General features: G+C 41.5%; 1 protein-coding gene across 1 annotated transcript; it reads right to left on the bottom strand.

The window, feature by feature from the left end:
* Positions 1 to 4,554: 4,554 nt before the first annotated feature.
* Positions 4,555 to 22,036, bottom strand: LOC146378227 (uncharacterized). Its single transcript, XM_084942653.1, has 14 exons — positions 22,003 to 22,036; positions 18,027 to 18,398; positions 16,880 to 17,224; positions 16,646 to 16,740; positions 11,119 to 11,517; positions 10,333 to 10,934; positions 9,433 to 9,661; positions 9,280 to 9,352; positions 8,996 to 9,172; positions 8,142 to 8,585; positions 6,639 to 7,010; positions 5,017 to 5,365; positions 4,799 to 4,892; positions 4,555 to 4,650 (listed from the first exon to the last, which is right to left on the bottom strand). The coding sequence occupies exons 1-14, from the start codon at positions 22,034 to 22,036 to the stop codon at positions 4,555 to 4,557; spliced, it is 3,681 nt and encodes a 1,226-aa protein (XP_084798779.1).
* Positions 22,037 to 23,683: the final 1,647 nt, after the last annotated feature.

The following is a 23,683-nucleotide window of genomic DNA, read 5'->3' as shown; positions in this document are numbered from 1 at the left end:
GGGCTAAGCAGCAGTGAGGAGGACAGAAGTGGGTGTGAGGACCCCATTCTACAGCCCACTCAGCTTATCAGGGGATGTAAACGTCTCTGTGATGAATATGAAGGATATCGTTCAGATTGTGACATTGGCAGATCACGCACTCCCAGATGTCACTCTTGGAAGAAGAGACAACACCAGGAAGTGCAGAAGAGAGGGCTGGACCCCACTGGACTACATAGAGCAGTATATTGATAAAGCTCTGACAAAAATGATTCCAGATTGTTCTAATGCTACGTCACTGGCTAGAAGTGGGAATCCACTCAACACATCAACTGATGAAATTGATCATTTTTTTGGTGCCTGTATTTTGATGTCTTGCGTACCATATCCTACAATCAGGATGTACTGGTCCAAATCCTTGAGATTCCTTGCCATCACTGAAAACTTCACTCTTGACAGATTCTTCAGACTGAGGCAATCGCCCAAAGTGCTCATTGACAATGTTCCAGAGGACCCGAGAGAGTGTAATAAATTCTGGAAGGTGAGGCCTTTTCTGAACCACATTCTGAAAGGCTTCAAATCTCAGGCTCGCCCAGAATGCGTTTCAGTTGATGAGCAGATGATTCCTTTGACAGGGGCTTGTCCGTGTCAACAATATCTGTCAATGAAGCCAAACTCAGTGGGCATAAAAAACTGTGTTTACGCAACAGCAGATGGTATTGTGCTGGACTTTAACATTTATCAAGGGCCAGCTGCACCCCTTGAGCAGGTTAAAGAACCAGGGGATCTGTTTTTGGGAGGCTTGGTCATAGATTGTCTGTCTCAAATACTGCATCCTAATACAAATGTTTACTGTGATCGGTTCTTCATGTCCACCCAAGGTGTGGAACACATGATGAAGAAGCAGATTCTACAGTTATGAAGAATCAGGTCGCTGCAGCAGTACAGAAGTGACCAACTGACAAAACAATGAAAAAGAAACGAAGCTGGACCTCAGCACAAGTTACTACTGCGGATGGAAAGATTTGCATGGCTAAGTGGTATGATGTCTACTGTTCATGCCAGACGACACCTGCTGGAGATGGGTCAAAAAACTAAAACAATATGTGACAATCTGACGACCAAGTATTATCCCTGAATACAACTCCAAGATGGGTGGAGTTGACCTTGTTGATAGAATGATGAGTTACTATCGCATGTGTGTCCATACAAAGAAATGGACACACATGCGAATGCTAATGCACTTTATGGATCTGCCTTTAGCCAACAGCTAGCTACTGTACCGCAAAGACCTTACTGTATGTGGCACACCAAAGAAGAACAGCATGGAGTTCCTTGAATTTCGCATGGAAGTGGCCATGACTTTCTTGGCTGAGCATGCCAATGACAGCTTTGACTTTTCAGCGCAGGAAGATGACCCAGATGTGTAAGTCCAAGGGAAAAAGCATCCAGTGAAGGCAGTGCCCTATGTCTCATTCCGCAGGAGGGCTAATGCACATCTACCGGGGGTGCCGAAAGTGAAGAATGCAGCGTGTTGCAGAGCAAAAGACTGCTCAGGGAAAACTCAAGTGAAGTGTGTTACATGCAAGGTGTTCCTCTGCTTACAGGCAGATCACAACTGTTACACAGCCTTTCACACATAGGTGTTCCCATGTTTTGTTTTGTTTTTTGTTTGTTGGGTTGTTTTTTTTAGCCATCAGAATTGTTGTCTGAAGGCCAAGAAAGATGCCCAACGGATTTACTTTACCAGGTGGATCATCACGGCCTTGCCGTATTAGTCCATTTGATCGACCTTTGTTATTATTTATTTTATTTTATTTTAGTTATTACAGACGGGACAGGCATGATTGGGGTATAGGAAAAATATTGTATGTATTTATGCAGCACGCAAGACTGACAGTGCACAATGTACTTTGATGTAGCAGCCAAGAAAGGTGTTGTTTGTGTCTGTGAGCACCTATGTGTACACCTGTGCGCATACCTGTGTGAACGGGCGTGCCTGTATTCAAAAGGTTTCTCCATGTAACGATCTGCTGGTGTGGGGAGCCAAAGCCCCATCCCCCAGGGCATAAAGCAGGAATGGAGGAGATCCAGGCCACCAGAGTGCGAGAGCCCAAGGAGGACCAACGGAGGGGCAACCGTGCCACCCTCCTGGAAAGAACTGAGGAGAGCCTCAGATGTGGTGTCACCCAGCAGCCACAGTGCGGAAGACACAGGGGCTCCAGTGACGCGCCCACAGGCTCTGCCCGCAGCCAGCCTTGCCAGAGTGGACCAAGCCTCAGGCCCAGAGGTCTGAGGGCCCCCCAGCCCCAGGATGGGGCCCGACTGAACCACGGCCACCTGGCCCCGCCTCTCATGACTGTGTGAAGGCAGGCAGGAAAGGTGGACCCAAGAGCAGGACTCACGGAGGCACAGGTGTACTCTAAGTCTAATTTCACACTGTGGTCTTAATGCTCATTTGCGATTTTGTGATCAAATCAGATTTTTCTTGTCTGGTTGTTCACACTAAAAATAAAATGTGACAGTTCACGGTCCTCAAAGCGGCCCGCATGCGCAAAAGAAGACGTCACACACAACGCGCTCTGTTTAGACCCAGACGAAACAGTATTGCTTGACTGATGTCCCTTAATATAAAGACTTGTTTCGGACTTTACATTTCCCAATTTTGCTTTAAGTTAAAGTTATTTTGTTATTTACATATGGCCTAATAATTATTGTTATTGCTGTTTTAGAGACAGAAAGTTGCAGATTTCTGTCAGAATCTGCAGATTATACAGTACAAATAAAATGTTCACGTTTCTCTAACGTTGTCTTCCCAACAGTTTAACTAATATCTACACTGGATGGCCAGGAGGCGTTCACGGTGTCTTCTCCGGCACTGATAACTAGCATCTGTCTTGTGTCAGTGACATCAAAGACGGATTTATTGCGACATGACCGTTCAAACAGCAGTCGCTTTCTAAAACATCAGATATGTATCGGATCCAGATTAAATAAACTGTACCACATACGAAAGTGACCTAGGTCGGATTTGAAAAAATCGGATTTGTGCTGTGCAAACTGTCATACCATCATCAGATATAGGTCGCATACGGTCAGAAAAGTCAGATTTGATGCGCTTTTGCCTGCAGTGTATACGTAGTATAAAACACTTGTCTTTATTGTGGGATTACAGACTGAACAAAGAACTAACTAAACTGGAAAGCAAATAAACTAGCAACCAGGCAGGTAAACAGAACAAACAGGGTGGTATGAGGGACAACGCAACACTGACACAGAGAAACACAGGCCTTAAATACACACTGGGATAACGAGGGCATGAGACACAGAAGGGGAGCACAGCTGGGAGTAATCAGGGCTGATGAGACAGGGGAAGCAAAACCAGAAACACTGACAAGAGAGACAAACCTTCAGAGTAAAACAGGAAACACAACACACACGCAAAGACTCAGAGTCACGGACTTAACACAGAGACATGACAGAACTAGAAACAGAGAGAAAATGGGAACCAAAACCTAGCAACTAGAAATCTTAGAATAGAATACACAACCAGAATAAACAAAAACATAAGATAATATTAAATAACACAAAACACTGAGTCAACAGACTCAGGACCATGACACTGCCAAGAAGCCATCGGGAGTGAGCGGGTACCCAGACCTGAACACCGAGAACCACCAACGCACCGACGCTTGAGGGTATCAGCCACCAGCAGGGAGTGTGCTGCCCCCCCATTCCTGGGAGGGCCTGAGTAAACATGTTCCCATGGGGGGGGAAAAGTTTGAAGTCGCAGTTTTGGAGTGAAATGTTTTGTTTTCCATGCGATGTTCAGAAATCTTTTACTTTTTTTACTTTGTTACAGACATACATGTTCCTGTAACTGTTAGAAGCACTTCAAATGAGCCATATTGTTCAAAGGGGCCCAATTGTTGTTTCTAATTTTGTTTTTGTACTTAGGAAAAATGCTAACACCAAATAAAGTTTTGCACATCATTACTCAATTGTGACTTTATAGTGTTCTATCGAAATTTTAAACAAATGTCCTCATGTGGAGAGAGAGAGAGAGAGAGAGAGAGAGAGAGAGATTAGTGCTGTGAATAGATTAAAAAAAATTAACCTATTCATCTCACAGTTTTCTGTAATTAATCGTGATTAATCGCAATTACTTGATCCATAGCCTGGTTGCACTTACATTTTTTCAACTTTATATTTAAGCATGTAACTGTCACGGCGTGGGCCATATAGGGCGGATTGGACAGATTCAACACAGACACCGTATGAACGTGACGAGAATTTATTACAGGAAGTGGCAAAACGTGAATACACACTGATGTGGAGTTTAGTGGCTATATACAGGTGGGGTGCAGTAGTGGCTAAGTGAAAACTGTGGTTATGTTAACTACGCACGAACACTACACGAGTACACTTGGGCTGGGGAAATATATACAAAGGTTAAGGCTGATACACACACACTGTGTCTATACTATGTTCACATTGCTCTATGCTACTCTGTTAAAGTACATTTATCATCCATATTAACTTGTTCTGCTGATTCTTTTCTCTTCAGCCACTTCTTCAAGGCTCCTTGGTAAAAACTCTTCCATCAGATTGTTTTCTCCACTTTAGATGGAAACCAGCAGTCTTGTTATAACTCCGTAGCTTCTGGCTCATCTATTAGACAGAAAATACCCATGTTTCCATTTAACCATGAAGGTCCTAATGTGATTAAATACTTATTTCATGTCACAATCTAAATTAACATATATATAATATACTGAAATTTAACTGCTCTGCATTAACAAAGATCTGCATCACTTACTTGCTCCAGGATGTCTGCTTGCACTGAAGGATTACTTAGATCCAGCATTGAGTCCTGTGGGCTGATCCTCAGTTTAATGAAACTCTGAGTTAGTCTGAATCGTATTTGCAACACTCTCCTTCATTTTACACATTTCTGTCACTGAGAAAAATGAAGATAACAATAGTTTTTGCTATTTGAAAAAAAGTAAAACTAAATGTGTTAGTAAAGAGTTTTACTCACTGCAGTTACAAACGAAAGGATGTGTTTCTGTACATGCCCTGTCTCCCCATTTACCAGAGTTCACCTTCAGCATAGCAACACAGGTTTGAGTGCCATCAGTCCAGACAGTCTTGTCTGGGTTCCAGTATCTAAATGAGGAGTCAGTCTGGTCTGACCACTCCCAGGGGTCTCTGAAGAGGCCAACATACACTTCATTGCCATTGGCTACTTGCTGGACTATCTGGTACTCAGCATCATTCCTTAGACTGGTCAGGTCTGTGTAGTGTGCTCTGCAGAAATCCCGAGCAGCAGTCCAAACCATGCGTTGTGTGTTAAGGATGTATTGATCTGCACCTTCTTGTCTCGCTGCAAAGTAAAGTAAAATTAGCTTCACTGACTTTTCATTTCCACAAAATTCACAGTTAAAACAGTTGCTATGTAGCAATTGTCCTCGGGCTTCAGCCAAGAGAGTGTGCAGTGTGTTCTGTAGTACAGCGGTCCCCAAACCCTGGGCTTGTCCGTGAGTCATTTGGCATTAGGCCGCGAGAGTTGTGGCTCGGGTGTGAAATTTATGGTTTTTAGGCTTTTTATCGTTATTTTTTGTATCGTTAACTCGGTTTCTCTGGGTCTTTTCCCCTGTGTTATGAATGAATCTTTTTTTTTTTTTTTTTATTTTGTTTTATTTATCCGCGACACCTTAAAGGCCGGTCTGTGAAAATATTGTCGGACATAAACCGGTCCGTGGTGCAAAAAAGGTTGAGGACTGCTGCTGTAGTATTCCTGAGAATCCAAGTAAGACATTTTTTTTATGTATTGGCAAACTACTGATCTGCATCTTTTATTCTCAAAATAAAGAGACAATTTTAAAAAATTTCAGAGAGATTACAGTACAAAACAAAGAAGGATAATCAAGATTTGAGAATTTTAGTAGCATTACATTTACTAAAAGACTAATTTGTTTGACATGAGCTTGATACAGTCACTGTAAACACCACTTTACATTTTATTATTAAACATTGACTTTTGTCTTATGTCCTTTCTTTCACCTCCATGTGGTTGCAGTAGAGGGCTGCCCCTCCATGAACCTGGTTCTGCTGGAGGTTTCCTCTTGTTTAAAGAGAGTTTTTCCTTCAATTCATCATAAAGTTCTTGCTTACAGGGCGTCATCTGTTTGTTAGGTTTTCTCTGTAGATTAGTAGGATCTTTACCATACAATATAAAGCACCTCAAGATGACTGTTGGTGTGATCTGGTGCTGAATGAAATTGAATTCAATTCATTTAAACTGAATTGTTAGAAGAGTGGTGAACAGTTCAAAGTTGACTATGTTCGTCAAGTCCGAAATGTTACAGTGTCTATTTGATAGACACTGTAACATTGTGTTAACAAGCAGTTAATTAAAAGTAGTCTAACATAAATGTAAATGCTGTAATTTGATTATTTTAATAAACCATGTAACTTGGATCGATTCTAGAACATAAATGACTGATATCGAAGGAATCGATATTTTAGGATCAATCCGCACATCACTAATGAACAGAATAAACTTTCTGAATGAATGCCTCACGACATAACACATCCAATTTGTCTAATGAGTATTAGTATGCTTGTGTCATACAGTATGTAAAAGAAAGACTCACCATCAAAGCAAACTGAATATTTATTGGTCACACAGGAATACATATTCAGGTTCCCGTTGCTGGAAACTGCACAGTTGTCATCAGTTATTGAGCGCCACAACAAATAACTTCTTTCTCCCTCTTTGTAGAAATCATCATCTGCCAGAGACCAGTGCCACCTGCGGGTCGTGCCTTTTGAAAGGCCAATCCACACAGCATCATCATATTTATCTTTGACAACTTCAAGGAGAGTTTCCATCTCTCTCATGTCATGAGTGGTGGCCAGGTCAAAACATTGCTCCCTGCAGATGTTCTGGGCTTCAGACCAGGTCTTTGGTGTTTGAAAGAAGACAAACCATGGCTGGAGACTATGTGAAAATTGAAAAGACAAGCCTGTGGAATAAATATAATCCACAAATTAAATAGTCAATCGCCATTGTAAGATCTGCAATCTGTAAGTCTTAGATAACCAAAAAATTATGTGTTAATATTTTATTTAAAATGTAATTAAAGGTGTTCACTGTTAGATTTGTTGAAATTTTAGCAGCATATGTACCAGTCAAAATGAAATCTAGGACAAAAATAAAGTGAGTTCATTTGTATAAAACAGTTTAGCACAGCAGGGTTGCCTAACAAACAATTTAAGGTCATTGAAACAACTATTACGAATAAGAAAAAACAGCTGAAATATAAATAATTAATTTGCAAAACGAAGTACAAGGTTCAAAATAATATTTTAAAAATATACAAACAAAGGGACAAAATAGGACAACTTATGAGCTTTAAAACTCGGGCTTTTTTAGATAGGGTGACCAAACATCTTTTTTTTGCACTTGTTGAGTTATAAAAGCCTATATTAGTTCACCATTCATTAACTGCACAGAGAAAGCATCATTTAAATATAAACCCTAAACCCTAACCTTTAGGCTTTCTTTAAGCAAACAGTATTATTAAAGTTTTATTTATTTATTTATTATTTTGTTTTTGTCTTTTAAAATGCAGAGGTATGCCCAGCTGAAGAGTAAAAAAGGATCACTGTTTTGACAGTTAGCAACACTGACCTGACAGGAGCAGAATTAGATGCATGATCCTTGCCGTACTTGTCAATTTGTGGCAAATATGGGAGAGCTGGAGAGCCCTCAGTGTCTGTCTAGGATGGATGTCACTTGCTCCTTTCTACTTTTTTAAACATGAACTGTGATTCCCATATGCCAGTCATGCAAATGCTTCCCACTCAGAATGCAAAACAGCATTAGTCCTTGTTTACTGGAAAACACTTTATAGTAATTCTTTTTTAAAATGATCATGTTGTAATCCTTTACCCTTGTAATTATATTTCCAAACATTAAAGACAAAATTATTTCTTATTTGCAGAGTTCCATCATTTTCTGCTGCCAAGGTGCCTCCCACGGCTCCTAAGTGCTGAGTCCCGACTGCTGAGCTGTACTCTGCAGTACAGTCACATGTTAGCAGGGTGAACAGCAGTGGACCAAGCACACAGCCCTGCCGCGATCCTGTACTCACTCTGAGGACTTTGGAGGTGGTATTTCCTATGAAGAAAGACCTGGGGCCTGTTAGTTAGGAAGTCAAAGATCCAATTGCAGAGAGTGGTGTTTATTCCTAGTAGGTCCAACTTCTTTACCAGCTTCTGGGGAATGACTGTGTTGAATGCTGAGCTGAAGTCAATAAACTGCATTCTGCCATAAGTGTCCGTTTTGTCGAGATGGGAGAGAGAAAGGTGAAGAGCAGACAAGATGGCATCATTTGTAGAGCAGTTTGAGCAGTAAGCAAACTGTAACGGGTCCAGATTCTGTGGAAGCTGAATTATTATGTGCCTCAACACCAGCCTCTCAAAGCACTTTGTGATGATGGGCGTAAGTGCCACCAGCCAGTAGTCATTGAGGCAGGACACAGTGGACTTTGGCACTGGGATGATTTTTGTGGTTTTGAGGCATGCAGGTACCACAGCTCAGCTAAGTGGTGTATTTAAGATGTCCGAGAAGATGCCTGCGAGCTGGTCAGCACACTCCCGAAGCACCCGGCCAGATATGTTGTCAGGTCCTGCAGCCCTTCATGGGTTTACTCTGCGAATTGTTATCCTGACATCTGCTGTGGACAGGCAGAGTTCACTCAGCCATTTATGGACCTCATTTCGCGGGCACCGCCTGAACAGACTGACTGCACTGTGCAGCCCCAGCCGCTGCATTCTGAGCCGGCTGTTTGCCCTGCGCAGCTACAGTTAGCCTCATCTAAGCCAGAGGTCTCCACACCTGCTGGACCTGCTTTGGCTCAGCCAGAGGTCATCACATCGGCTGGTCCTGCTTTGCCTCTGCCAGTTGTCTCTACACTTGCTCAACAGCTCACAGCTGCCACGCTACCACCTTCTCCACAATCACCATCGTCTGTGGCAGCTACGCCGCCCTCAGCTCTACCATCTGCACTACCTGAGGCTTTTACATCACCAGCAGGCCCAACCACTGTCCTACCCGAGCCAGAGGTCCCTGCGCCATTTGGACTCACTCTACCCATGCCAGACGTCAGCATGCCTGGGGGACCTGCTCAGTCCAAGCCGGAGGTCAGCGCACCGAGGGTCTGTGAGCCGCCCGGACCTGCCACACCTGCCCTTGAGGTCGTCGCGCCACCTTGTCCTGCTTTGTCTGACCCTGCACGCCGGCTGTCTGCCAAGCTGCCTGTGAGTTTTCTGGCACGTCCGTGTCCAGCACATCTAGTATGGCCTGCACGTCCATGTCCAGCACGTCCCAGATCGCCTACTGTGCTGTGTCGCCATCCACCTAAGCTATTTCGTCGCCACCACCGAGTCGGCCACCACCGGGTCGGCCACCAGAACCATTTCCCTGCCGACGCCGGACCCATGGCAGGCCGCCCGAACTGTTTCTTTGCCTCTGCTTGACCCGAGGTTGGTCACCTGAGGGGTCTTGCCTTCGTCACCGCCCACCAAGTTGGCCTCCAGAACTGTTTTGCTGTTGCTGTTTGAATTGCAGTCAGGCCGCGTTTTGTGTTGGACTGTGGCCCTTTTTGATTTCCTGGGGGTTTTGGGACATAAAATGCAGAACTCAGAAGCAGGTTTGAACGCAAAGCAACTTTATTACAGAACTTTGCAAGAATCCACAGAACCTAAACTAGCCAGGCGCTTGAGCAAATGAACAAAGACATGCAAAACAGACAGAGCACAAACATAGTGTCACGGTACTGGGTCTGCAACCCAGTATTTATGTTTCAGATCTTGATTTCATATACTTTGGCTATTGTTATTTCTGGTTTTGGCTATCTTTCCTTTGTGCTTAGTGATTTTAGTTTTTCCTTCCTTTGTATTTTTCTTAGTCTTCCCCTGTCTCTGTTCCTAAGTCAGTCATGTCTTTATGTCTCAGTGTCAAGTCCGCATCTTTGTTAATGTCTCTGGTTTTCTGTTTTACTTTGATTGTCTCATGTCCTGTGTTGAGCGTTTTCAGTTTTGCTTCCCCCTTGGCCTGTTATGTCTGATTAGTTCCAGCTGTGTGTCCACCTGTTCCCCATCCTTTTGTCATCCTGCCTGTGTATTTAAGTCCTCCATCTCCCCGTTTGTTGTCACAAACAAACAAACAAACAAAACAAAACAAAACACAAGGAGCCCAAGAACCGAGATACCGGAATAACTCAAAACAAATCCCACTGGGTCAACCATGAGTCCACTAAGCAAAAAGTTCAGGAAGCCGACCCGGAGGCCGACAGCACAAAAGTCAAACACAAGGTACTCAGGGGGCCGGCCACATGAAAGGCAGCGGCAGCGACGTGGGAACAGTTCAGGGGGCCGACCGTGCGGACGGCAACGGTGATGACGGGGCAACAGTTCAGGGGGCCGACCGTGCGGACGGCAACGGCGATGATGGGGCAACAGTTCAGGGGGCCGACCGTGCGGACGGCAACGGCGATGACGGGGCAACAGTTCAGGGGGCCGACCGTGCGGACGGCAACGGCGATGACGGGGCAACAGTTCAGGGGGCCGACCGTGCGGACGGCAACGGCGATGACGGGGCAACAGTTCAGGAGGCCGACCGTGCGGACGGCAACGGTGGCAACGCAGACGAGACACATCAGGAGGCCGGCCACGCGGATGGCAGTGGCGGCAATAAAGCAGGTCTGGAGGCCGGCCGCGAAGCCAGCGGCAGCAACAACCTCGTTCTGGGGGCCGCCCTCGACGGCGAAGACGTCCAACCAAAGGCCTGTAAAGTGGCCGGCAAAGGCGAGGTGTTTCAGGCCGAGCTGGGTCGGACGGCGGTGGAGTGGCAGTCGCTGGCGAGGTTGACGCAGAAACAGAAGCTGGACCAGGCGAGGCAGAAGCTGAAGCAGAAGCTGGACCAGGCGAGGCAGAAGCTGAAGCTGGACCAGGCGAGGCAGAAGCTGAAGCGGAAGCAAATGCAGGCTCAGGTGGAGCAGGAAAAACACAGTACCTCTCCAGATTTTGTCTTGAAGGAGTGGGAGAAGTACAGTCAAGATTACTCACAGTGGCAGACTGTTCCAGAGAGAGGCTGGGATGCGGCTGTGGCAAGGAACGACAATGGCGCCGATGCCGCTTCCTCCTGGAAGTGGGGGCGGAGATTTCAGAGGAGATCGGTAATGACAGAGAGGTTGATGCCGACTCCTCACCGTCCGACCACATTGCCGCAAGGAAAAAAGCCGGCGAACAACGGTCGGAGCCAGGCATGGAGAGTGGGTTAATCGGCGGAGACGGCGTAGGGTCGTCCTCCTGCCGTAGCATCCGCGGCAGCGCTGCAGGGAGCTTCTCCTTTCGCCGCAGCAGCAGCAGCGGACCGAGGCCACTGCGATACAGCAGCGGCGAAGCCGGCTCGGTCCCGAGCTTGTATTGCCTCCCGGGCTGGATGCAAACCGAGGTGCTGGAGGACTGGAAATCACGAACACACAGCAAGTTGAAGGTACGACGCGACAGGGAACACAGGAAAACACAGGGCTTATATAAACAGGGGAGTAATCAGGGAATGAAAAATAGGAGGGAGACACAGCTGGGAGGGTTTGGGCTAACGAGACACGGGGAGCAAAGTTAGACACACTGACATGAGGCACAACCTTTCACAATAAAACAAGAAACAGGCATAGACCAGGCACTAAACTGAACCTATACTAAACAAGAGACACGACCTAAGACCAATTTTATTGTTTATTTTATTTTAACCTGCTAAATATGGGACAGACTTGACTGGGGAAAAGAAAGGGGAGAAAGAAAGAGGGAAAGAAAAACAGCGGGGAAGAGGAATGGTGATAAAGGGCAAAAAAAACCAAAAACCAACAAAATAAGCAGACAAAAAATACATATATCGATCACCTGGATCACCTGTTGAGAAAGAAAACAGAGAAAACAAGCAGAAAAAAAGAGCAAATATAATAAACAACATCATTACGATGATCTATGGGAATATAACAGTAAATATTAAACATTATTGTGCAGCACGTAAGATCGACAGCGCACAGTGTGCTTTGAGGTAGGAGCCAAAAAGGGTGTAGTTTGTGTATGTGATCACCCGTGTGTACACCTGTGAGCATGAACGCGCTTGTATTTAAAAGGTTCCTTCATGTAATGATCTGCTAGAGGATGTGGGGAGCCACAGCCCCGTCCTCCAGGGCTTGAAGCAGGTATGGAGGAGATCAAGACTCCAGACATCCAGAGGCCCTCAGAACACAAGAGACCAAGGAAGACCAACAGAGGGGCAGCTGCGCCACTATTCCAGAAAGAGCTGAGGAGAGCCCCAGATGAGGGGTCACTCAGCAGCCGCGGAGCAGAAGCCAGGGGGGGTTGCAGTGACGTGCCCGTGCCCGGCCCCACAGAGCCCGGGACAGCTCACCCGACCCTACCACAGAGAAAACTGCACCCACCCTGTCATCCACTCATCTTCCAGACTACACAAGACAATAGACGCCCAGGCTGAGATCTTACTCCACCTCTCCTATATCTCCCCCTTCTGCAGAGTGAGTTCCTGAAGAGAGGAGACCTCTTGCAAGATGTAACAGCCTCCCCCACCAGTTGAAGAGCCCCCCAGATGGCTCGATGCACTGGCGGTACCCTGCGCCAGGGCTGGGCCCCCATACACCCACCCGCCCGCAACCCCGGCGACACAACAACCAGGACCCAAGCCCTCAAGGCCCAGCCAAGGCCCCAGCCCAGAGAAGGAGCCCTCCAAGGAAGATGCTCCTGGGGAATCCCCCGACGCCCCAAGCCTGTCCCTACCCCTACACCAATCACAACAGCGAAGGTGGGACCAAACTATGACCCCCCCTCCTCCACTAGGTGATGGAGCTGATCAAAGGAGCCCAGAGCAATTGATCTGATGTGGTGGCAGAGGCTGTATCAAGACTAATGTAATCTAATAGATAATTTCTATATTGGTTAGAATTAAGATTATTTTTATTTTTCCAGTTCATGAGGACTGTTTTCTTGGCTATGCATAGGGCAGTGAAAATCATATGGGCTATATTCTTTTCTGAAGTGACATTATCTAAGCTGTCCAACAAACACACTAAAGGGGAAGTTGGAATGTTAAATTTCAGACACTTTGATAAGTCTTCACATATCTCGCGCCAAAACTTCTGAACTGGTGGACAGAACCAAAGAGCGTGGATATAATTGTCCGGTGTATTGGTTTGACAGTGTGAGCAGTTGTTGGTAGACGTAAAGCCCATCTTGAACATCCAATGACCTGTATAGTGCACTCTATGTAGTATTTTGTATTGAATTAATTGAAGACTGGGATTTTTAATTAGATGAAAGGTTTTTAAGCAAATCTGAGACCAGAAGTTTTGGTCTAAGTTAACTGATAAGTCCGCTTCCCATTTTGCAATAGGAAGTGATATTGATGCATCTGTTTTAGAAAGCATTCTGTATATTTTGGAAAGTAATTTTGGGGTTTTAAGAGTAAGAAATTGTACCGCACTTGGTGGTGTTTGTAGTTCAACTTGACCCGGTTTAAATTTCTTTTTTACTATGGATTTAATTTGTTGATATTCTAAAAATCTTTTCTTGTTGATCCCATATTGTGTAACTAGTCTGTCAAATGGAATACATTCTGTTCCTTCTAATATATGTTCTAAATATTTGATTCCTTTACCACTCCAATCTGGAAAGTTTATCAAATTATTGTTTTGTAATATGTCAGGGTTGTTCCAGATAGGGATGGGATTAATGAAGACTCCGTCAATTTTAGAAACTCCCACCATGCTGCCAGAGAAGAGCTGATGCTGATGCTTTTGAAGCATTCATGTCATTGGAAGTTTGAGCTGATAAATGGTAGGTCTGAAATCTCTATATTATTGAAAAGTGCTTGTTCTACATCTAGCCAAGGTTCATCTAAGAGGGTATGTTTTAGCCATTCTGAGATAAATTGAAGCCTGTTGGCTAAGAAGTAGTGCTGAAAGTTAGGTAGTTCTAATGCTCCATTATCCTTGGTCTTTTGTAGTGTTTTTAAGCTTATACTTGGGGGTTTATTTTTCCAAAGGAATTTGGACATATATGAATCTAGAGATCTGAACCAATCTTGTGATGGCTTATTTGGGATCATTGAGAATAAATAATTTATTTTTGGTAAGACCATCATTTTTATAGCGGCAACCCTTCCCATGAGTGATATGGGTAGACATTTCCATCTAGCCAGATCACCTTCTACTTTCTTTAAAAGTGGGATATGGTTTAATTTAGTTAGATCTGCAAGCTTGGGAGAAACATTAATACCTAAATATTTTATATTTCCCGATTGCAGTGGTGTAGAAGAAGAATTATGGAAGGAGCAATTAATCGGGAGGACTGTAGATTTTGACCAGTTAATTGAGTAATCTGATATTCTTGCAAAAGAGTTTATCAATTCAATCACCCCAGAGATATTGGTTTGTGAGTTTTGGAGAAAAAGTAACACATCATCCGCATAAAGGCTGATTTTATGTTCCACGTTCTTGCATTTTATGCAATTACTGAATTCTGTCTAATTGCTGCTGCTAGTGGTTCAATAAAAATTGCAAACAGTGAAAGGAAGAGTGGGCATCCCTGCCTGGTGCCCCTCAGGAGACAGAAGCTGGAGGATGTTTGGTAATTTGTTCTGACACAAGCTGTTGGGGAATTGTATAATATTTTTACCCAGTTAATGAAAGAGGATCCAAAACCAAATTTGTGTAAAGTTGCAAATAGAAATTTCCAGTTAACTCTGTCAAATGCTTTTTCTGCATCTAAAGAAAATATTGGAGTTTCAAGGTTTTTACTGTATGAGTAGTCTATCAAATTAAGTAATCTACGTGTATTTATTGATGAGTGCCTACCTTTTATGAAACCAGTTTGGTCAGGATGAATTAAGAGGGGGGTTATTTTCTCTAGTCTCTTTGAGAGAGCTTTGCAGATTATTTTAAGGTCTACATTTATAAGGTCTACATTTATGGAGGTCCACAGGGTCTTATGGAACCCTGTGGACCTCCATAATTAACCTTAGTGTAAAGAGTACTCTTCATTTACATGAACTCATTTGAGTCTATTAGATTGATATTATTCAAACTCCAGTAGTGCTGTACCTATAATACCTACAGCAAGCTCTAATCACTGTAACAAAATGTTATTTTCAGTAGTATTGACCAGTACCTGCACTAACAGGACAAGAACAGTGATTAGTCCTCTGTCAGAGGCCATAAGAAGATCATTTACAACCTTCACTAAAGCTGTATTTGTGATGAGATTAACTCTGAAACCCGACTGAAATCATTCCTCTGCAGAGGACCCACCTATGACAGCTTTGTCAAGTGATGGCTTTGTAAATAACGGTTTAAATACTGCAAGCTTGAAGGCCTGTGGTACCTATCATTCAGCAAAGATAGGCTGATCATATTTTACTCACTGCCACGCCATCATCACACAGATCCAGCCATTCATACCTGCTGTTAAGACGTAAGAAGCTGTTGCAGTATTATCCAAAAAAATAGGTGTCACCACTAAGACAATATAGAACAATAGAATAGAATAGAATTCATCTTTATTGTCATTGCACACGCCACAAGTACAAGGCAACGAAATGCATGTCATACTCGCTGATACGAACAAGAAGAAGTCACAACCGGAAGCTTTTTTTTTGCATCCTTTCTTTCCACAAACTCAAGTTTTCCAACAGTTGCAACATCTCACTCTGTGTGTCTGTATGTCCCTGAGTTTCAGTGATGGAGGTATAAACAGGCATGATCTGACACTAGTTAAAAAAAATCAAGAGGTGCATGACTGGGCAACACACAATAAAAACTGTGTCGCATAACACAGGATGTGATGTGATACATGAGACACCCATGACACAAGCCACGTGGCGAGCATAAAAACAGCCTTAGGTGGAACTCGACTGAAAAATTGTTGAGCCGAGTCGTACTGCCTTGAATTGCAACGAGTTAATCCAAGCAAGTGCTAGATGTTGTTTTCTCAAAAACAAATTTAAAAACTTTCCAATGCAAAACAGTCATAAATGCACACGTAAGAACAGAAAAAAGATACACAAATATATATTCGTATATATATATATATATATATATGTAGAGAGAGAGAGAGTGTACTTATCATAGTGTACTTTTTCTAACACATAGTTTCGTTGGCAAATGTCTGTAATCTGGCTTTGCTGTTATGCGCCAAAATATTCTAATCTGTAAAACTGTGTCTATACTATGTTCACATTGCTCTATGCTACTCTGTTAAAGTACATTTATCATCCATATTAATCACTTCCCCTGATTTTTCTCTCTTCAGCCACTTCTTCAAGGCTCCTTGGTAAAAACTCTTCCATCAGATTGTTTTCTCCACGTTAGACGAAAAACAGCAGTCGTGTTATAACTCCGTAGCTTCTGGTTCATCTATTAAACAGAGAATATTCATGTTTCCATTTACTATAGCAAAACCATGAAGGTCCTAATGCGATGAAGTACTTATTTCATGTCACAATCTAAATAAACATATATATGATGTACTCAAATTTAACTGCTCATCATTAACAAAGATCTGCATCACTTACTTGCTCCAGGATGTCTGCTTGCACCGAAGGATTACTTAGATCCAGCATTGAGTCCTGTGGGCTGATCCTCAGTTTAATGAAACTCAGCTTGTTCCCTAATATAAACAGATGTGAACAGAGTTAGTCTGGATCCTTCATTTTACACATTTCTGTCATGGAGAAAGACATAGATATTTTTTTTTCTATTTGAAATATAAATGTTATATAAATTTTCTAGTAAAGAGTTTTACTCACTGCACTCACAGATGAAAGGATGTGTTTCTGTACATGCCCTGTCTCCCCATTTACCAGAGTTCACCTTCAGCATAGCAACACAGTTTTGAGTGCCATCAGTCCAGACAGTCTCGCCTGGGTTCCAGTATCTAAATGAGGAGTCAGTCTGGCCTGACCACTCCCAGGGGTCTCTGAAGAGGCCAACATACACTTCATTACCATTGGCTACTTGCTGGACTATCTGGTACTCAGCATCATTCCTTAGACTGGTCAGGTCTGTGTAGTGTGTTCTGCAATAATCCCGAGCAGCAGTCCAAACCATGTTTTGTGTGTTAAGGATGTACCGATCTGCACCTTGTTTTGTCGCTGCAAAGTAAAGTAAAATTAGCTTCATTGACTTTTCATTTCCACAAAATTCACAGTTAAAACATTTGCTATGTAGCAATGGTCCTCAGGTTTCAGCCAAGAGTGTGCAGTGTGTTCTGTAGTATTCCAGAGAATCAAAGCAAGACAGTTTTTATGTATTGACAAACTACTGATCAAAATAAAGAGACATTTATTTTAAATTTAACTTTAAACCTATCTACAAAGATTACAGTACTAATCAAAGAAGGATAAATAAGATTTGAAAATAAAAAAGTGCCATTACATTTAGTGAAAACCAGTTTGAGTGTTTGGCACGAGCTTGATGCAATCACTGTATACACCACTTTTCATTTAATTATTACTTATTATTAAACACTAACTCTTTTCCACAGCCTTTCTTTTGTCTTGTCTTGTCTCCTTCCTCCCTTTACCTATTTGATGGATTTCCATTAAATATCAGAGACACATTCTAACAGGTAACCATGAATTTGCCAGGATTTGCTGGGTTGCAGGCAAGGGAAGGACACAAATGCAGGACTCATAGATGAGGCTCAACTGAAACAGTCGCTTTATTTCTGATACTCAGCGACCAGGAAACACTAGGCAACACTAAGACTCTAGAAGAGCGCACACACAGTCAGGTAAACAACAACGATGTGACAAGGGAAAGGGAAAACTGAGGACTTAAATACACACACACACACACACGATAACAAGAGGACAAAGAGACAGAGGAAGCAAAACGGAACACAATGCACACATGATGAGAGTATGGCAAAAACAACTATTTAAAATGACTCACCATCAAAGCAAACTGAATATTTTTGGTTGCCACAGGGACTTGTATTCAGTTTCCCGTTGCTGGAAACTGCACAGTTGCTATTCGTTACTGAGCGCCACAACAAGTAATTTCTTTCTCCCTCTTTGTAGAAGTCGTCATCTGCCAGAGACCAGTGCCACCTGAGGGTCCTGCCTTTTGAAAATCCAATCCACACAGCATCATCATATTTATCTTTGACAGCTTCAAGTACAATTTCCATCTCTCTCATGTGATTAATGGTGGCCAGGTCGAAATATTGCTCCCTGCAGATGCTCTGGGCTTCAGACCAGGTCTTTGGTGTTTGAAAGAAGACAAACTGGGGCTGGAGGCCATGTGAAAATTGAAAAGACAGGCCTGTGGAACAGAAATATATAAAATACTTAATGACAAGCCATTATAAAACCCACTACTGTCAGTATTCAGATCTTTAAAAATCACACCAAAAACTGATATTTCAAAACTTTACTTAGAATGTAATTAAAGATGTTTACTGTAAAATTTGTCAAAATTTCAGCAACATGTGTACCACTGAAAATTAAGTCTAGAACAAGAATAAAATGGGTTTTTGAACACTGCAGATCTGCTTAACAAACACTTTAAGGTAGAAGATTCAAACAATATGTTAAACCTAAAAACAATAGGAAAACCATGAGCTTAATTATCAGAATTTGTCAGATAGTCGCAATATATTTACATGATTAGATATTATGTTATTATCCAGGTAATATCAATTGTGGCAGTCGGCTCTTTCCAGCAGTGCCTTGTGTTAAAGGGGACAACTTAAAGTAATGCACACTATGTTTTCCACAAGTGTAGGAAAAACATATTGCAATTGTCCTAACTATTTTTAATTTCATCTAAATCCATATTAAACCTAAATAAATGGTGTGCTTCTTTTTTTTCACAGCAGTGGAATGGGAGTGAATAGGGGAACTACTGACTGAAAGACCCTGTAGGAGCATCCCCCCAAAGAGTTTCGGGTGAGCTCATTGTGAAACCTAGCCCCACCCTATCATGTGATTTCCTGAGGTCAGATGGCCTAGGGCAGGGGTCGGCAACCTGCGGCTCCGGAGCCGCATGCGGCTCTTTTGTACTTATACTGCAGCTCCGGGTGGTTTGGGAAAATAAATTAGAAGTATTTAGCTGAAGTGTATTTTATTTGTGTTTAGTTCTTTTATTTTTAACTTGTAGTTCTAAATTGGAAGATTATTGTGATATTGAAATACAAAAATAAAATTATATTTTATTATTTTTCATTGCTCAGAATAAGCGTCACACTCGCGGAAGCCGGTGTACCCGTCGAAATGCCGTGCATTTATCGAGACTTTCAACCCCAGGTAGGCCAATTAGGGATTTTCGGATCCACATTATGTCAGCAGCTATTCTCCACCGTGAACTATGTTAAAAACAAACACCGCTCACACCTCACAGATGCAGTGGCGTGTCTAGAAAATTTTTGTTGGGGGGGCCAGGTAGGGGCACAGATTTGGAGAAGGGTGGCAGATGTAATTGGCAGATAATGTTAAAAAAAAAATTCTACCAACCGTTAACCATAATTCAATAACCCTATAAACCTAACAACCGAATGCGCTTTTAACTCTTATTAGAATGAGGTTTTAACCACTACGGTGCAAAGTATTTAGATACTGTGTTGATAAAGTACAAGAGATACAATCAGTGCTTGTCAATGTTTATTCAGCATTCGAGGACATCAATATTTGCATAGTATTTTTACTGACATATAGTGCACATATGTTTTGGGCAAAAACATTTTTGAATATTAAAATACGAACATTTTGAACATACAATTGGCAAATTAGCCAATGCCAATGCAAAACTTTATCTGCCTATTAAAAAAAGAAGATAATCTTCTTACAAACTGTTGTTTGATTTTGAAACAGGAAAAAAGTGGGGAAACAACTGAAAAGACTAACATTTGAATAAAACCTGAAAGCAAGTAAATACTTTCTATGCTGCGTTATGATACACTTTGGTAATATTGATGTATAAAGAACAACACTGGCTGATGATGAAATACAGTCAGCTGGCATGGTGACACTGCCAGTATTAACCTGCAGGGCTGGACTGGGACAAAAAATTGGGCATTTTCACTACAGACCGGCCCACCAGGTATTAAAGCCATAAAGCCTTTGAATGAAAACAAACGCTGTTGTGACAGTGATGTACACTGTCTTTTTGGTATATGTATGATTTCTATACATTTTACGTCAGATAAAAACTTTGTTCGCAAGATTCAGATAATTATTTAATAAAAGCGAGACATTTTAAATGAGAATAACAAGGAAAAGTATATCTTTGTGCCCCCCTTTCCCTGTTAATGCCCTACCTGGCCCCCCTGGCAAAACTTTGCTAGACCCGCCCCTGCACAGTTACCAGCTGTCAGCTGCGTAGAAAAGGATCCTGGTGTTATTTGTCTCTCAGAAACAGTTGATAACTTCCCTTCAACTCATTCCTGTCACCTAAAAGGTAAACCTGTTTCTCCATCACCTGTTCAGCTCTGATGATTCAGTAAGGACATCTCCTGGTTTCATCTGCATGTTTCCCTCTCACCACATATCCAAACCGATATCATGACCAGCAGCTTTTACGGCTGTGGCTCCAGCAAACATCAGCTGATACTAGAAATGAATATTAAATAAATTCTAACAACAGCTGATCAAGCTTAAACGTGCTGCTGTTGTTTAGCGCAACATCCGCTGGTTTCCTCTTTCTGGCGCCAAGTGGGCAATAAATAAACAAGAGAGAAAAGCCGATCAGCTGATCATTGATCAGTTTCATGATTGAAGTAGCAACAGGAGAGGAAGGGAGGAGAAGAAGAGAGATGATAGCAGGTTCATTCTATCATTCTGTCTGTATCTTCTACAAATCATACGAATACTGATGGAACCAAATGCCCGTCAAAGTCACAGATCAGCCAAAAGTCTGTAAAGAGGGTCCAGAGGCAGGCTGAATTAATTATATTTAATTATATTTATTAAATATTAAATTATATTTTTGCCAAAATTGTATTTTTATTTTTCTTGATGCCCAGGTTTTTTAGCTTTCACGAGGCAAGATTTTCACAGAGGTTAATGTCAGATGTTGTGATTTCCAGAGTCAGTTTGGTATATTATAAAATTTGTAATAATTTTCTTTTTAAAGTGCTTTAATATAATAGACTATTGAGACCCACAAGTTGAAGACTGAATTTCCAAAAAAGTTTTAATTTTAATGTTCTACAATCAATTTAAGGCATTTTTAAAGGCCAAACTTAATTGAGTATCTCACTTTTACAGTTACGTTTTAAGTTTACAGTGCTGTTCACAGTGTGTCACAGTTTTACAGTATTTAATGAAAATACTGTACTGTAAATGAATATACAACAAAAGCACTTTAAGAAAGACTACAATCTAAGTACCATAAACAATAACAGTAGAAATAACAACGGTAATACTGTAAATGGATAATACAGAAAAAGTGCTGCACAAGACATTCCAGTAAAAATTAAGTGAATGAGATCACAGTAGAACTACTGTAAAAGGAATTACAGTAATGCTGTAAATGGAAAAACACTAAAGATACTGTAAAGGAAAGTAAAACAATACTGTAAATAAAATATACAGTAAGATTACTGAAATTTGTATTTACATTATGTTACTGGCATCCAGCTGCTAAGTAGCTCCTGTCAGTTTCACAGCAACCTCTTCACAGGGTAACCACTGCTGCTACCATGATATTTCTTGGATATTAATTAACAGGTTATTACATGGTACGTTTGTTTGTACGGTCTTGTTTCTGCCTTGTTACCCTACTATTACCACTTCATTACTGAGCTTTAATAGAAAATGCTAAAAAAAAAAAAAAAAAAAAAAGCTACTTTTACTGAAATGCACTATACACTAAGCTAAAGCTGTTTGAAAGGTTGACAAAACTTTTAACATTATTTTACAACACTAACCTGACAGCAGCAGAAGATGCATGATCCCCGCCATAGTTGCTATTCTTCTGACAAAGTTCTGCTGAAGGTTCCTGTTATATGTAGATATATGTTTCCACCAGATACTACATTCTTTGTGCTAGTTTGCATTTCTGATCCCGATCATGTAAATGTTTCTCATCTAGAATGCAAAACAACCCTGTTCTTTGGTTAATTTAATGTCAAGGTAATTACAGCATTATACAGGGTGGAGACTTTGTTACTGATGGAAATGCTCCTAGTTCACCAAGAATATATTTTTCTTTCTCTCATTGGAGGATTTTATTTAAATACCATACATTACTATACTAATACTGTGTTACATGCTAACATGTTAATTCATTACAATTTTTAATTTTCAGTACATAACTATGATTCCCAGATGGTGTTAATGCAGCAGGACTTATAATACATAGGTTCATACTACAAAATCAGAATAAGGATAATTTATTCTTCCCTAAGGAAAGTATGTGGTTATAGTTGCTCCAAGACAATAGAAATAGTAACAGACTGAATTAAATTAAATAATACAACATAATACAAAGTTTACAAAATATAAGAAATTGCTCTAATATATATAAAGAACTCAATTATAAAGTATAATTGAATATTACAGAGATATATATGGTGCATTTTACTCTAAACTGTAAACTTTGTTATTTGCACTGTAGAGCATGTGCAGAAGGGTCTAACTATTGCACTGTGTACATTAGATGGAGGAGTTGTACGGGGAGACAGCCACAGGTAGGAATGATTTCCTGTGTTGTTGAATTTGATTGTTGATATCTTAATTGCCATATGGTATTGACATTGATATTGTGTACATGAATGGCAAATGTGAATTTGAAATGTCTAGCTGTCTGCAATACTGACACACTGCCAATAATCATTTTGAAAAGCTATTCTGACATTTATTATTCAGAGTGTATACATTTTATGAATAGCTAGACATTTCAATTCCTGCCATAGTTGCCATTCTCCTGAAAAGTGTTCTGCTGAGGTTTCTGTCATTTTCTCTGCACTAGATACTATATTAGTTACGCACTTTTGCTTTTCAGATCCTGATCATGTAAATGTTACTCATACCGAATGTAAAACAACCTTGTTTTCTTTGTTTATGTCAAGGTAATTGCAGTGTCCCCATCAGTGACAAAGGGTGGAGCTTTTGTCGCTGATGCTACCAGGTCACAAAAAATTATCGTTTAGCATTCATCTAATTTCCTTCCCTCACTGGAGAATTTTATGAAGACTATATACTACTATATTAAATGATAATACTAATAACATACTATGTGGAAATATGTTAATTTAGTAAATAAATTTACATGGTCAGTACAAAAGTATGATTCCTAGATGGTGTTTGTCTGGCAGAATGGCATACTATAAAACCAGGTACATACTTAATTTCTGGATGCATAATGACATCAATTAATAACTTTAATCATTTGAAAAGTGTCAGTATTTGCAGACCGCAGATAACTTGAAACAGAAAGAGGACCCAAATGCAAAGGAGGCAGGAGGACAGGAACTAGTTAACATAAGCAAGCAGTTTATTAAGGCTGACACAAAACAACAAAAACCAAAATGCAACAGAACACCTATATTGGAAAATAGTCAAAGGAGCTTGCAAAGAAAAGCGTCTGGACTTCTTTAAGTTTACTTG

The sequence above is a fragment of the Perissodus microlepis genome, chromosome 11 (assembly GCF_051167445.1).
Source record: "Perissodus microlepis isolate ML-2025 ecotype Zambia chromosome 11, ASM5116744v1, whole genome shotgun sequence".
Lineage (NCBI taxonomy): Eukaryota > Metazoa > Chordata > Actinopteri > Cichliformes > Cichlidae > Perissodus > Perissodus microlepis.
The sequence above is the reverse complement of the archived record's forward strand: the minus strand, read 5'-3'. Positions and strand labels throughout refer to the sequence as shown.